This window comes from Schistocerca piceifrons, chromosome 3 (assembly GCF_021461385.2).
Source record: "Schistocerca piceifrons isolate TAMUIC-IGC-003096 chromosome 3, iqSchPice1.1, whole genome shotgun sequence".
NCBI lineage: Eukaryota > Metazoa > Arthropoda > Insecta > Orthoptera > Acrididae > Schistocerca > Schistocerca piceifrons.
The window spans coordinates 740,637,125-740,651,459 of record NC_060140.1 but is presented as its reverse complement, the minus strand read 5'-3'; the positions used below and the strand labels follow the sequence as shown (position 1 = coordinate 740,651,459).

The window sequence follows — 14,335 nt, the reverse complement described above, 5'->3', positions numbered from 1 at the left end:
TGTATATCTATACAATATGCAACACAAAGCAGTGAATTAAAGACACTTGGTATGGATTTATGGAAAAACACTCTTGTGAATCATGACAAGTAGGATTCATTCAGGATGTAGCAGACACATTAGATGAGGGGGGGGGGGGGGACTATACTGCTTCAACCTAGACCTCTTAAAAGCCTTTCAGATCCCATAATGGACTCTTGTTACATAAATTATGAACTGCTGAAGTAGAAGAAAGAGTAGCAGCTTGGGTAAAGGTATCTCTGCAGAGCAGAGCCCAGCATAAAATAACTCGAAGAAAGTGGAGGTGCTGTCAGGCGTATCACAGGGAATTGTGGTGGGACTCTGTTGTTAATTATGTAAATGACATATGAACTGAAATCTATCTAATATTAGAATGTTTGCAGATGATTGGCTGGTGTTAGACAAACATGAGATTGTGGCACTCTCAAGGCTGGTGTTGCAACAGTAGAGAAGTGAGTAAACACAAATGGAATGAGCATCAATGTAAGTAATAGCCAGGTGGTGAGTTTCTAACCAAGACAACAGTTGAGTATAAGTTAGGGAAAGATATACTCTCTGTGTCACTTAATTTTAAATGCTTAGGAGTGACATTTGATAGCAAATTGCATTGAGGTGTTCCTGTAAGAACAATAGTTGGCAAGGCCAACAGTTTACTGCTCCAAATAATGAGAATGTTGAAGGTCCAGTCAAGGGTAGATCGAGAAAGAGGCATACTGTTCCTTGGTTTGACCTCATCTGGAGTATTGCAGTTCTATATGGAACCCATATCTGATTTCAGACCTGAAGGATGTATAAGAAAAGAGCAATAAGATTTACCCAGGTAAATTTTGAGCAAAACAGTAGAGTCTCTGCTGTGATGAAGGAGCAGAAACGGAACTTGCTGGAAATTTGGAGAAAAGGTCACATATTGGGTAACATACATAGAGCAGCTGCAGTTGCAGCACATGGTATGGTATTAAAATTAGCTGTATGTGGATCAACAGAGGAGAAGCCACAGGTTAAAGCATTGCCATAAAATAAATGTGCTACACTATAACAAGTCTGTAAGGTGATTTTCTTTCATATGTAAAGGAGAAAGCAGTTTACTGGAAGAGGTTTTAAGTCCATGGCCTGAGACACTACAGTGTTTTGAGAAAAGATTGAAATAGAGCGTACTGAAACATAAAATGAAAATAAGTCATCCTATAAATATAAGTATAACATACAATGTAGACTTTCACAGCTGATATAGTCTTAAAACTTCTGTGCTGGTAGGCCATGGTTGATGTATAAAAATCTCATGCCCAACTAAAATGTATACTGCTTTAGAAACGAGAAAGCTTGATTGTAATTTAACCTCCTCCTTTTTCCTGGCCTTTATCCTGTATCTTCACATGTTATTTATTGCATCTGGCAATGTTAGTGGTAGAGGGTGGTCAGGTGCCCTACCTGACACCACTGCTTCTCCCTGGAGATGTAATTTATGTAGCCCATCTGTCAGTATCTTTTGTTATCTCATGCAAAAGTGTGGGAATGTTTTCTCAATGTTTGAAAATTGTGTAACTAAGGTGGCATGTGGGTATCTGCCCAGTATTCACCTAGTCAGATATGAGAAACTGCTTGAACATCACATCAAGGCTGCTTGACACGCTGGCCATGATAGGTAATTGGTGAGATGGATTTGGTCCAGGGCTGGCAAGTGTCTCTGATCCCAGAAGCAGCCTACTAGCATGCCCAGCTCTTCGCAAATAATATTCATTTGGCTTAACTGCTGCACCATTCCTCATGTTCATACCTTTATCATGTAGTTTCCAAAAATAAATCGTAAATTAAAAACACCATTTCCGCTTTCATGTTTCTATTCAAACACACCATTTAAAGTTTATGGGACCTTCTGCACCTATATTGCAACATTATTCTTTTAGTTTTCACCAAATTTTAAAAGAATAGAGAGAAAATGTACTATCAAAATTTACTCATAATTAATGAGATGAAAAATAAATTATTAGATAACTATCAAATAATCATTTCATGGTAACAAGCATTATGTAATTCCTTTTCAAAGATACAGTGCAAACATCTGTTTTGTAACTGTCGCAGCCTCATTCAGTTTTGTAACAGTGGGCAGTGACTGAGTGAGCTTGTCGTATTTCAAGTAAAGATGCTTCAACATGTTGTGAATTAATAATATAAGGACACAGTGAAGATACAAGAAATGAAATACAGCAAATGTCCTTTATATATTGCAGTGCGATCTCAGTTGCAGCAGCTCATGGGCAACGATCAACTCTCCATAAGTTGCTGTCCCACCCTCTGGATGCCAACAACAAAGAAGTTCTGTCACTCGAAGAGATTTTGGCAGAAGGAGCAAACCAGCTAACTGCTGATCGCCGACAGTGTGGCCGTCTTCAGGTACATTATGCTGTAGTAACATGTACTGCCTTTGATAGCAAATTATAAGGAGAAGTCGCAAGGAGAAAGATAGGCAAATTGTAACTAATTTTGATTGCAGATATCACATTGTTGTTAGAATTTTATTTAAATGGTAAAATTATTTCTTCTGGCTGTTTTGACTCATCTTGCACAGTGGAGGGGAAAAAACACAAAATTGTATTACACATTTTCCTTAGTGATCCTCAAAGTGCCAGACATTTGTACTGTATTAACATACACAACTGTTATATTTATTTAAACATTACTTTTGTGGAGCCATGAATCATTTACAAGAACAAGAAAAACAGAACCACTCGAACAACCAAGTGTGAAAATTGCTGGTTTCAGGGTTTGGGGTGGCGACCCTGCCCCGGATCGAATTCGCGTTGCAGATTAGCAATGAGGGGGCTGGTGAGTCAGTCAGTCTTGATGTAATTTTTCAGCAGTTTCCCACATCCAGCTAGGTGAATAGTGGTCCAGTAACCATGTCCCACCTCAGAGACACACTATGCAAACATTTAAAAAACATTCTCACACTTGAAAATGAGATTTACTCCACATGCAAACAGATTGAGCACACGAATTCAGTCATGGTGTGAGGGGTGGCATCATGAAGGGCTTCATCAACTACCACTAACATTGCAAAAACCCATCTAAAACAATGCTGACCAACCAGAGAAACGGGAAAAGACTACAAGGAAGAAGAAAAAGAACCAAACAATGGAAAATCCAGGTTGGAATGTAACAGTATTATGAAAAGGATAGTTGCTGCTCAACATGTAGTGGAGATGTTGATCACAGATAGGCACAACAAAAAGATTCTCAGAAAGTGAGCCAACAAGGCCTTTGTCAGAAACAGACAACATACACACAAACACTCATGCAGACACAAATCGCACATGTATGACCACAGGCTTTGGTTGCTGAGGCCAGACTGTCCCACCTGAGTCTGGTCTCAGCAACCAGAGACTGTGGCCATATGTATATATGTGTGCGTGCATATGTGTGTGTGTGTGTGTGTGTGTGTGTGTGTGTGTGTGTTTTTGTGTGTGTGTGTGTGTGTGTGTGTGTGTGTGTGTGTGTGTGTGTTTTTGTTGTCTATTTCCGATGAATGAATCGACTTCATTTACTTCTGGTACGATGGATGTGGAAGAATTATGGGCAAATTTTACACACATTGTATATCACGCATTGGACAAGTATGTGCCAAAAAAGTAGGTTATGGACGGAAAAGACCCACCATGGTTTAACAGCACAATTCGGAGAATGCTCAGGAAGCAAAGGCAGTTGCACTCGCGGTACAAGAAAGATTGGGAGAATGAGGACAGGCAAAAGTTAGTAGAGATTTGTGCTGCTGTGAAAAGAGTGATGTGCAAAGCATTCAACCACTACCACTGTCATACCTTAGCAAAAGATCTTCCTGAAAACCCAAGGAAATTCTGGTCTTATGTAAAATCGGTAAGCGGGTCGAAGGCTTCCATCCAGTCACTCCCTGATCAGTCTGGCCTGACAACGGAAGGCAGCAAAACGAGAACTGAAATTTTAAATTTAACGTTTGAGAAATCTTTCACACAGGAGGATCATATAAACATACCACCATTTGAGTCTCGTACAGATTCCCATATGGAGGACATAGTGATAGAGATCCCTGGGGTTGTGAAGCAGCTGAATGGGTTGAAAATAAATAAACTGCCAGGTCCTGATGGGATTCCAATTCGGTTTTACAGAGAGTATTCTACTGCATTGGCTCCTTACTTAGCTTGCATTTCTCACAAATCTCTTGCCCAACGTAAAGTCCCAAGCGACTGGAAAAAAGCGCAGGTCGTAGATGTAGATGTAGCTCACTTTCTGACAGACTTTTCTGCTGTACCTATCTGCAACTCATCATCTCTGGTATATTGTAATAAGAAGAATCATGTAGAAACAACATAGAGGAGGCACTGAGTGACAAACAGGAACAACATAAAGCCTGCTAAAAAGTTTACTCATAAGCTTTTGGACAAAGTCCTTCTTCTGAAGTAGAAGCACACACACACACACACACACACACACACACACACACACACACACACACACATTTACACAAGCATAACTTACAAACACACCCACACACACACCTGGCTGCTGTCTTCGGGCGTTGGTGCCCAACTGTATTATTCCATCCTGGCTTTCCACGGTCTAATCATTTAGAAGCAATTGACAAAGGGAAAGATATTACTTGTAAACTCATTGCTGATGCTCTGGCATCATCATCACCACCACCACCACCAACACACCATCAACCAGACCAGTGAAAATTTTGCTCACTCTGCACTTGTACAATGCTGTTTTGCCTCCACTGGATTCAAACAGTAAAGAGAAACACATTTACTGTTTAATTTATAATTAATTAGCTGCAATCAGTTGCTCTTAGAGGTGTTTATTTTTCGGTGGTGACATTTCAGAATGCCCAGCATGCCACCTTCAGCTTTTACATTTATTTATGTGTTGTGAATGATGTTTCCTTACTAACAGCATTGCAGAACTTTACAACATAAGTTTTTAAGACTGTTGTTGTTGTTGTTGTGGTCTTCAGTCCTGAGACTGGTTTGATGCAGCTCTCCATGCTACTCTATCCTGTGTAAGCTTCTTCATCTCCCAGTACCTACTGCAACCTACATCCTTCTGAATCTGCTTAGTGTATTCATCTCTTGGTCTCCCTCTATGATTTTTACCCTCCACGCTGCCCTCTAATGCTAAATTTGTGAACCCTTGATGCTGCAGAACATGTCCTACCAACTGGTCCCTTCTTCTTGTCAAGTTGTGCCACAAACTCCTCTTCTCCCCAATTCGATTCAATACCTCCTCATTAGTTATGTGATCTACCCATCTAATCTTCAGCATTCTTCTGTAGCACCACATTTCGAAAGCTTCTATTCTCTTCTTGTCCAAGCTATTTATCGTCCATGTTTTACTTCCATACACGGCTACACTCCATACAAATATTTTCAGAAACGACTTCCTGACACTTAAATCTATACTCGATGTTAACAAATTTCTCTTCTTCAGAAATGCTTTCCTTGCCATTGCCAGTCTACATTTTATATCCTCTCTACTTTGACCATCATCAGTTATTTTGCTCCCCAAATAGCAAAACTCCTTTACTACTTTATGTGTCTCATTTCTTAATCTAATTCCCTCAGCATCACCTGACTTAATTCGACTACATTCCATTATCCTCATTTTGCTTTTGTTGATGTTCATCTTATATCCTCCTTTCAAGACACTGTCCATTCTGTTCAACTGCTCTTCCAAGTCCTTTGCTGTCTCTGACAGAATTACAATGTCATCGGCGAACCTCAAAGTTTTTATTTCTTCTCCATGGGTTTTAATTCCTACTCCAAATTTTTCTTTTGTTTCCTTTACTGCTTGCTCAATATACAGATTGAATAACATCGGGGAGAGGCTACAACCCTGTCTCACTCACTTCCCAACCACTACTTCGCTTTCATGTCCCTCGACTCTTATAACTGCCATCTGGTTTCTGTACAAATTGTAAAAATGCCCTTCGCTCCCTGTATTTTACCCCTGGCACCTTTAGAATCTGAAAGAGAGTATTCCAGTCAACATTGTTAAAAGCTTTCTCTAAGTCTACAAATGCTAGAAACATAGGTTTGCCTTTCCTTAATCTTTCTTCTAAGATAAGCCGTAAAGTCAGTATTGCCTCACGTGTTCCAACATTTCTACGGAATCCAAATTGATCTTCCCCAGCTTCCACCAGTTTTTCCATTCGTCTGTAAAGAATTCGCGTTAGTGTTTTGCAGCTGTCATAAAACATTGTAAGTAAAGAAAAAATAAATGTAATCATCTAAAGATGAAGGGAACACAAAATGAATGCACTCTCAAAAACATGTGTCTTGAGGGATAATTTGTTGGTGTGGCCTACTGGGAAAGAGGTTTCTTTCATATCAGTGTATTACCTTATAAGCATTGATATCATGGACCATACAGTATTGACTTTAAATACTAGGACCTCAGCTGTTGCGTCAAGTGATGAGGCAACGCGTGAGCTAACCAAAGGTTGGCCTTACCTCTTTTATGCCATTGCAGAAGGAGACAGTATTTACTAATTTTGCCTCCCAATCCTTGCTGCATCTGTAAGTTAGAAGTGTACTGTTTCATCAATAATTATTTTCCTACTCTCCTAAACTTTCTCCATCATAAGACTTTGCCCCTTATAAAACTAGCAGTGACTGACACCTCCAAGTGTGGAAACATCTACTCCTATAAAAAATCTGCATGTGTAAGGCATTTGTTGGGACCTATAAAAAATTTGCATGTGTAAGGCATTTGTTGGGACCTATAAAAAATCTGCATGTGTAAGGCATTTGTTGGGACACAATCTGTATCTCCGTATGGGACATGCTTGCTTCATTGAGAGCCCATAGTCATTTGTAAAAGTTGCCACATTTACTGTAAAACTACTACACTTTCATTAGAATGTAACTGATGTAAAATTTATGAGTTAAAGTATCTACCTTTTGAAGTTTATTTACATGCAAGAGTTCTGCACTGCAGCTGATCATCATCAATGTTACTTATTTCCAGTTTGTTATTCTTGTGACTGACTGTTCTTTTCAGCACAAGTCTATACTAAACACAGCACTCTGTCTGCAATGCACTGATGTCCTATTTGAAATTAGTCTTGTCTGAGCCATGCTGTATGATATGTTATATGTTTTAATTCTATTTCTAGTGTTATTTTCGTTAGACACTGTTATGCATCTGATAACAAATTTTTTAGTCACTGTTCACTGCAAAACACTCCCACAAAATTTATTTACAGGTTTCTTGTTCCGCCACTCCTGAAGCTAGCGGATGCTCTTCTAACAGTGAAAGTGCACAACCACTGAAATTAAGCAAACCACAGGTTAAATCATTACAGGAAGCAATGTACCACAGTGCAGAGAACAATCATCTTGGTGAGTGCAGAAGTTTATCTCTTCTATCTTTTTAAACTATTTCAATACCATACCGAAGACTGATATAATTATTGACACAATTGGAAGTCCTCCAAGACAAAATGCTGAATGGTGTGTAGGGAAGAAAAATGTAGGTGACCATTTGGTTTGGCTTTGGAAACGTTATTAGAATAGGTATTGTGAGACATCTTATTCTGCAACCTAGATAGAGGATTTATTCTTATGCTGCTGCTTGGATAGGTTATTTATTCTTGGGGCAGCTTCCCTGGAGAGAGTGCCAAGTAATGAATGGACTGGTGCTTGTTGACATCAAAACAGTACAAGCAGTGATGAAGTGAAGGCTGCCAGGACCTTCTATTGTGATGGATTGTTGCTATCATACATACAAAAGTCATTCGGCAAATAAAGAACATTTTGTTTTGACACATGACTGTATACCCCTACCACCACATTGACCAACCACTGAACTTGGTACTGGTTCAAATGGCTCTGAGCACTATGGGACTCAACATCTGAGGTCATCAGTCCCCTAGACTTAGAATTACTTAAACCTAAGGACATCTCACACATCCATGCCTGAGGCAGGATTAGAACCTGCGACCATAGCAGCAGCACAGTTCCAGACTGAAGCGTCTAGAACTGCTCGGCCACAACAGTTGACAAACTTGGTACTCATTTGCTTGGTACGAATTTGCTTCAGTTTGGCGGTACCTACAATCCAATACTGTTGATTACTGCTTAGCTGTGTGTCTTTAAAACGTGTGACAAATTGATGATCCCACTAAGTATGAGGTGCACAGTGTTATCTGCTTTTTAAATATGCAAGTCCAACTTTTCCAAATTTATAGACATATAACTGAGGTTTACAGTAAATGATGAATGAAGCATAAGTTCAAAAGTAGTGTGTGATGTTTAATGGTCGACAGAAGAATATTTACGATGATATCTCAGACTGATCCTCAATGGTGACTGATAGACTCAAAGCAGCAACTGAAACAAAAATCCAAGGCAATAGGCATTTCACAGTCAGTGAAGTGCAGCGGACTACTATCAGATGTTTCAACAACTTTGCTGCACCATTACAAACCAGCACTGCAGAATTCTAACCCATGGAGTCATTCTCCTCCATGATAATCAATGTCTGCATGCAGCGAGAGTGACACAGGACTTGCTTCAGTGGTTTCAGTGGGAAATGTTTCAACATCCACCATATGGTCTGGACGTAGCCCCAAGTGATCATCACCTATTCCTGAAACTGAAAGGTTTTTTTGAGTAGACAGTGCCACAGAAGTAATAATGAACTTAAAGAAGCCATTAATAAGTGGTTCAACACCTGGTGGCAACTGAGTATGGGGGAGACATATAAAAGCCGGTAAAATGGTGCAACAAGTGCCTAAATTTGAATGGTAACTGACTAGAAGAGTAGCTTGGGTATCAAATTGTATGTAAAATACAGTTTCATTTAATTACATCAAATAATAACTTCCACAGAAAAAGGTTCTTTAATTTCTGAATGACCATTGTAGAGACATAGATATTGTTGTAAGTTGCTAGCACCTATTTATTTTTTGTTGTTGTGGTTGTGACATTCAGTTTGAAGGCAAATCTGAGCAGGTCTTCACACTAGTCTATATTCCACAAATCTTTTCACCTCTGCATAACTACTGCAACCAACATACACTTGAATCTGCTAGCTTTATTCAAACTTCAGTCTCCTCCTATGCTTTTTGCCCCCACATTTCCCCTCAGCTATCAAATTCCTGATTCTTTGATGCCAAAGGGTGTGTCCTATCAAGTGATCCCTTCTTTTCTTCAAGTTGTGCCACAAAAATTTATTTTCACTCTGGCTCACTTCAGTATCCCTTCATCAGTTACCAACTTTATCAATACGTGGTGTGATCAACAAGTGACAGGAATTTTTGTTATTCTTAAAGAATCTTTATTATTATTATTGTTCATGTATGGGCCCAATAGGACCAAGTGAGGTACAATCCATCATTGTCACTTTTAATGGTTGACTTTCCTTTGGGTCCAAATTTGTTTCATCATTTCAGAATGTAGTCTCTTTCTTTCATCAGACCATGGTGTTTCAGTCCATTTTCTAATTTACCTCTGACCAACTATTCAAGCAAATATCTTTTGCCTGAATGTTTTTTATCTCTAACATCTGTCTAAATCTTTATTTATTCATCAACATCAACTTTGTCCCCTTCAAAGTAATCCCCCTCAAATATAATTCACTCATGCCAGTGCCTTTTCCACTCTTTTCATGGTTCTCTTTAACCTTGGGAATAGGAAAAAGTGAATACAGTGGCTGGGGTGATGTAACAGTTTTGTTTTTTGTCAAAAAATCACAAGCAAGCAATGAGATGTGAGTGGGAGAACTATTTTGATGCAATTTCCACGAATAGTTTTGCTACAATTCTGGCTCTGTTCTTCAGATTGCTTCACACAAATGGCACATAACATCCAGGTAGTATTCCTTTTTGACTATATGGCCATAAGCAGGAACTGATGATGCACTATCCCATTGTAAATGAAAAAAACAGTGAGAAGAACCTTCACATGTTATCGAAATTGTTGAATTTTTTTGGTGCTGGTTTTTCAGGCAATTTCCATTGGAACAATTGGACCTCAGTTTGAATGTCATACCCACATACTTATGTTTCATCACCTGTTATAACCTTCTTTAGAAGTTCTGAATTATTTTCTACTTCATTCAGCAATTGCTGAGTGATGTCTATGCAACTTCGTTTTTGATGGAAATTCTCCAGTGTTGGAACAAACATTGCCACTACACATTTCATGCCCAGAACATCTGAAAAAAATACTTGGCATGAGTCAAAGAATATGCTGACATCACCAACAACATCTCTGATCTGATACGGCAAATTTCCAGAACCATTTTTGTTACTTCTTCCACAATGTCATCAGTAAGTGATGTGCTAGGGCATCCAGTGTGGTGGTCATCTTCAACATCTTGTCAGTCCTCTTTGAAATGTTAATACAACTTGTAAACTTTTTTGTTATTCATAGTAGATTCACCAAAAACCACAGTCAACTTTCAGAAAGTGGTGTTGCCCTGTATTCAGTTTTTCAAGCAAAATGTAATGGAAATTCATTGATCTATCTTTTTGAGAGTAAAAATTTGCTGAGCGCTCGAAAACACATCCAAACTTTTCGACTGTCAGCAATAAATTAAACACTCAAAACAGCTGAAAATCCAAAAATACATCAGGAACATGTGCACCAACATGATAAAAATGGATGCAAAAAGGGCATGAAATTAAAAAATTCCCATTACTTTTTGATCACACCGTATATAATCTTCAGTGTGCTTCTATAGTACTGTGTTTGAGAAGCCTTTATTATCTTTTGGTTTGTGCTGCTTATCACCCACGTTTCACATCATTATAAGCTGCACTCCAGCAGATGTACAGGATAGGAATGCAGTGAGTTTGTCTCACGCATAGTGGTGGTGATGATGAGGAGGAGGAGGATGATGAGTGGATTTGCACAAGGTGACTGAGCAGATGATGGGGAGACTGTGGGGGAAGGGGGCATGGGCGCATAATAAGTGAAGTTAGGGTCCTTAAGGTGGGTGTCAGATAGGGGATTACCGGATAGTGGGGATTGAAGTTAGGAGGAGTATGGGGACAAAGTATGTGTTGTAAGGATAACTTCTCATCCATGTAGTTCAGAAAAGTTGGTGCTGAAGTCAAATACTTTGTGCTCAGCAACGTGTTCCACTACTGGGTGGTCAACTGAGCTCTTGGCCACAGTTTGGTAGTGTCTACTTGAATGAACATTAAAGTATTTACTTCTGCTCCCTGAATTTTAATTCCTTTTCCAAATTTCTTCTTGGTTTCCTGTACTAATTTCTCCGTGTATATATTGAATAACACGGGAGAACACTGCGACAATGCCTCATTCCCTTCTTTAACTGTTGCCACCTTTTCATTTCTTCTTACTGCTATAACTGCAGTACAGTTTCTGTATAAGTTGTAGGAAACCCGTATTTACCTGAGTGTTTCCTTTTCTGATGAAGGCATTGGCCGAAAGCTAATGTGTAAGTGTCTTTTCACTATGCCTGGCTGGAACCAAGTGAGTCATATTTACAGTGAGTAGCAGTCTATCCTCTTCCTAATATTGTTGACTTTCCTTATCTTATTGATATTCCAACCTGGAGTTTCCATTGTTTGACAAAAGCTGTAAACATTGATTTGTCTCTACTAACCTAAAATCCTTCATATTGAACACTACACATAGTACCAATTTCTAAATTCAACTGTAATTCTTTGGGGAAGTACTACCCTGCAGTACATACAGATCATAATACCATATTTGGCACTTGATTTATCCTACTCTTACCTATCACAGTTCACACAGTTAGTTAGCCTAACTGCCCCTAGCACCATCTGATAAGACATGTTGTATGTTGAAGAGATAGTAACACAGACAACTTCGTGTTCTGCATCCAGGAGAGGATGAAAGTAATATTTTAAGAGAAAGGAAAGAGGCAAGTGAAAAGATTACATCTCGGTTTGAAACTACTAACTTATTTCATAGTGGCAATGGGTAGGAAAAAGAAGGTTGTAAGAGGAAAGAAGTTTACAATGTAGGAAGCAGGAAGAATGTGAAAATAGATAGCAAAATGAAAACCTTCAATATATGCATGGTACATGGTACAGAAACAGACTTGTACAGAAGGAGGAAATAAAATATAGTATATGAGACTCTTGTTTAAAAAAAAAGACAGGAGCTGGGTGGAATTATGATGCATGTTAGACTTAACTGAGCTGAACCTGAAACAGGAGGCGTTACAGATACAGCTGCCTCTCTTTTTACTTTAATAAGTTGGTTTTCTCCTTTGGATCAGAGAAATTAAATCCTATGTTTGAAGGACATAATCGTTGATTGTCTCTAGATTTGGAGCATATTGTGTCATAAAACTTTGTGGTATATAGCTTTAGGTTGTTGCATTTAGAATGAGCAGTAAATAACAGTGCTCATTATTTGTTTGTGAGATGTGGTGGATGCCATATCATAATTATTTTGAGGACATTCTATGTGACTAAAATCCTGGGAATGGCTGCTACGTATGTTTTTCAGTTTATTTGTTTTTGGCGATATATTTTTTTCCATGAGAATGATAACTAATGTGCAATATGGAAGCAATGAATTACACTTAAGTAGGGAGACACAGAGCCTCCAATTGAATCTGTAAGATGTCTGTTAATGACAGAAGAAAATGTTACACAGTCATCCATTCTCTGCTGTCTCATTAGAATTAATGTATTTGTTGCATTTAGAATGAGCAGTAAATAACAGTGCTCATTACTCGTTTGTGAGATGTGGTGGATGCCATATCATAATTATTTTGAGGACATTCTATGTGACTAAAATCCTGGGAATGGCTGCTACGTATGTTTTTCAGTTTATTTGTTTTTGGCGATATATTTTTTTCCATGAGAATGATAACTAATGTGCAATATGGAAGCAATGAATTACACTTAAGTAGGGAGACACAGAGCCTCCAATTGAATCTGTAAGATGTCTGTTAATGACAGAAGAAAATGTTACACAGTCATCCATTTTCTGCTGTCTCATTAGAATTAATGTAAAATTAAATGAAAGTCAAGAAATGTGTTGCAGATGTAATGCTAAGAACATTAGCAAATGTTTTAGTTTTCATTTACTCAAATTTTATACTTAGTATCCTTGAATGGATATAAACCATTTGACCAATTTTGAAGCGAAGAAGTTAGTATCCCTGTTGGTACAAAATTTAATGATTTTGTTTATCTGTTCCTTCAGTCATCACCTTTTGGTCTAGGCTACATCTAAGCTGTAATTACAAAGCAAATGTGATGACATAATCAGAGAGTGCTGCCGATGTTGTTCCACAATAATTTTCAGCACTCCATATAGCAGTGTTTGATCTTTTACATTACCGTAAAGCAGGATGACTTTGAACGGTGAGGGACTTTGAACAGAAATTTAGCATCTTTTTAAAATAAATGCTGCAGTCTAGTGTGTAAATATGGAACTAAGGCCAGAGTTATTAAATATTGCCAATAATCGATATTTTCAGATGATGTGACAGTCGATAAAAATAACATTGTATACCAATGCCAAAAAATAAAATAATTTTATGTAAATGTAAGTTTCTTCACAAACACAAAAACATTTGCCTATTATTAGAAGCATTTTTGAATTTTGAATTTGAAACAAGTTTTTATAGGCAAGTTTAACACTTGAATGAACATTTACAGAAAGCATAAAATGTTGAATGTATTCTTTGGTGATGTAAAAGAATTGAAGTATGAAGGCTTGTCTTTCAAGGGGTGACTTTGAACAGTACCTTCCATATTCTTTGACAGCTCTCAGAGTCCCACCATATGGTCACAGAGTAGCATTCTCTTTGTCAATCAGTACCACCCAGGACTGGAGCATCTGAATCACATTCTCCACCAGGGTTTCAACTACCTCTCATCGTGTCCTGAAGTGGGGAATGTCTTACCCACTGTCCTTCCCGCCCCTCACACAGTGGTATTCTGCTGACCACCAAATCTACACAATATCCTTGTCCACCCCTACTCAACCCCTCCTCCTAATCCCTTGCCCCGTGGCTCATATCCCTGTAATAGACTGCATGTCCCATACATCCTCCCACCACCATCTGCTCCAGTCCGGTCACAAGTATCACCTGTCCCATCAGTGGGAGGGCTACCTGTGAAACCATTCATGTGATACACAAGCTAACCTGCAAACACTGTGCTGCATTCTACATGGGCATGACGACCGACAAGCTGTGTGTACACATGAATGGCTCTGACAAAACTATGGCCGAGAAACAGCTGGACTACACAGTTGCTGAGCACACTGCCCAACACAACATTCTTCATTTCATTGACTGCTTCACAGCTTTTGCCATCTGG

General features: G+C 38.7%; 1 protein-coding gene across 2 annotated transcripts in view; it reads left to right on the top strand.

Moving 5' to 3' along the window:
• LOC124788028 (ankyrin repeat and BTB/POZ domain-containing protein 2) overlaps window positions 1-14,335 on the top strand; it is a 644,871-nt gene that overhangs the window by 599,321 nt on the left and 31,215 nt on the right. For both annotated transcript variants that reach the window (XM_047255090.1, XM_047255089.1), the window contains 2 exons: window positions 2,250-2,412; window positions 7,259-7,394. In XM_047255090.1, the coding sequence (XP_047111046.1) occupies window positions 2,250-2,412; window positions 7,259-7,394 (299 nt within the window). The remainder of the gene's footprint in view (window positions 1-2,249; window positions 2,413-7,258; window positions 7,395-14,335) is intronic.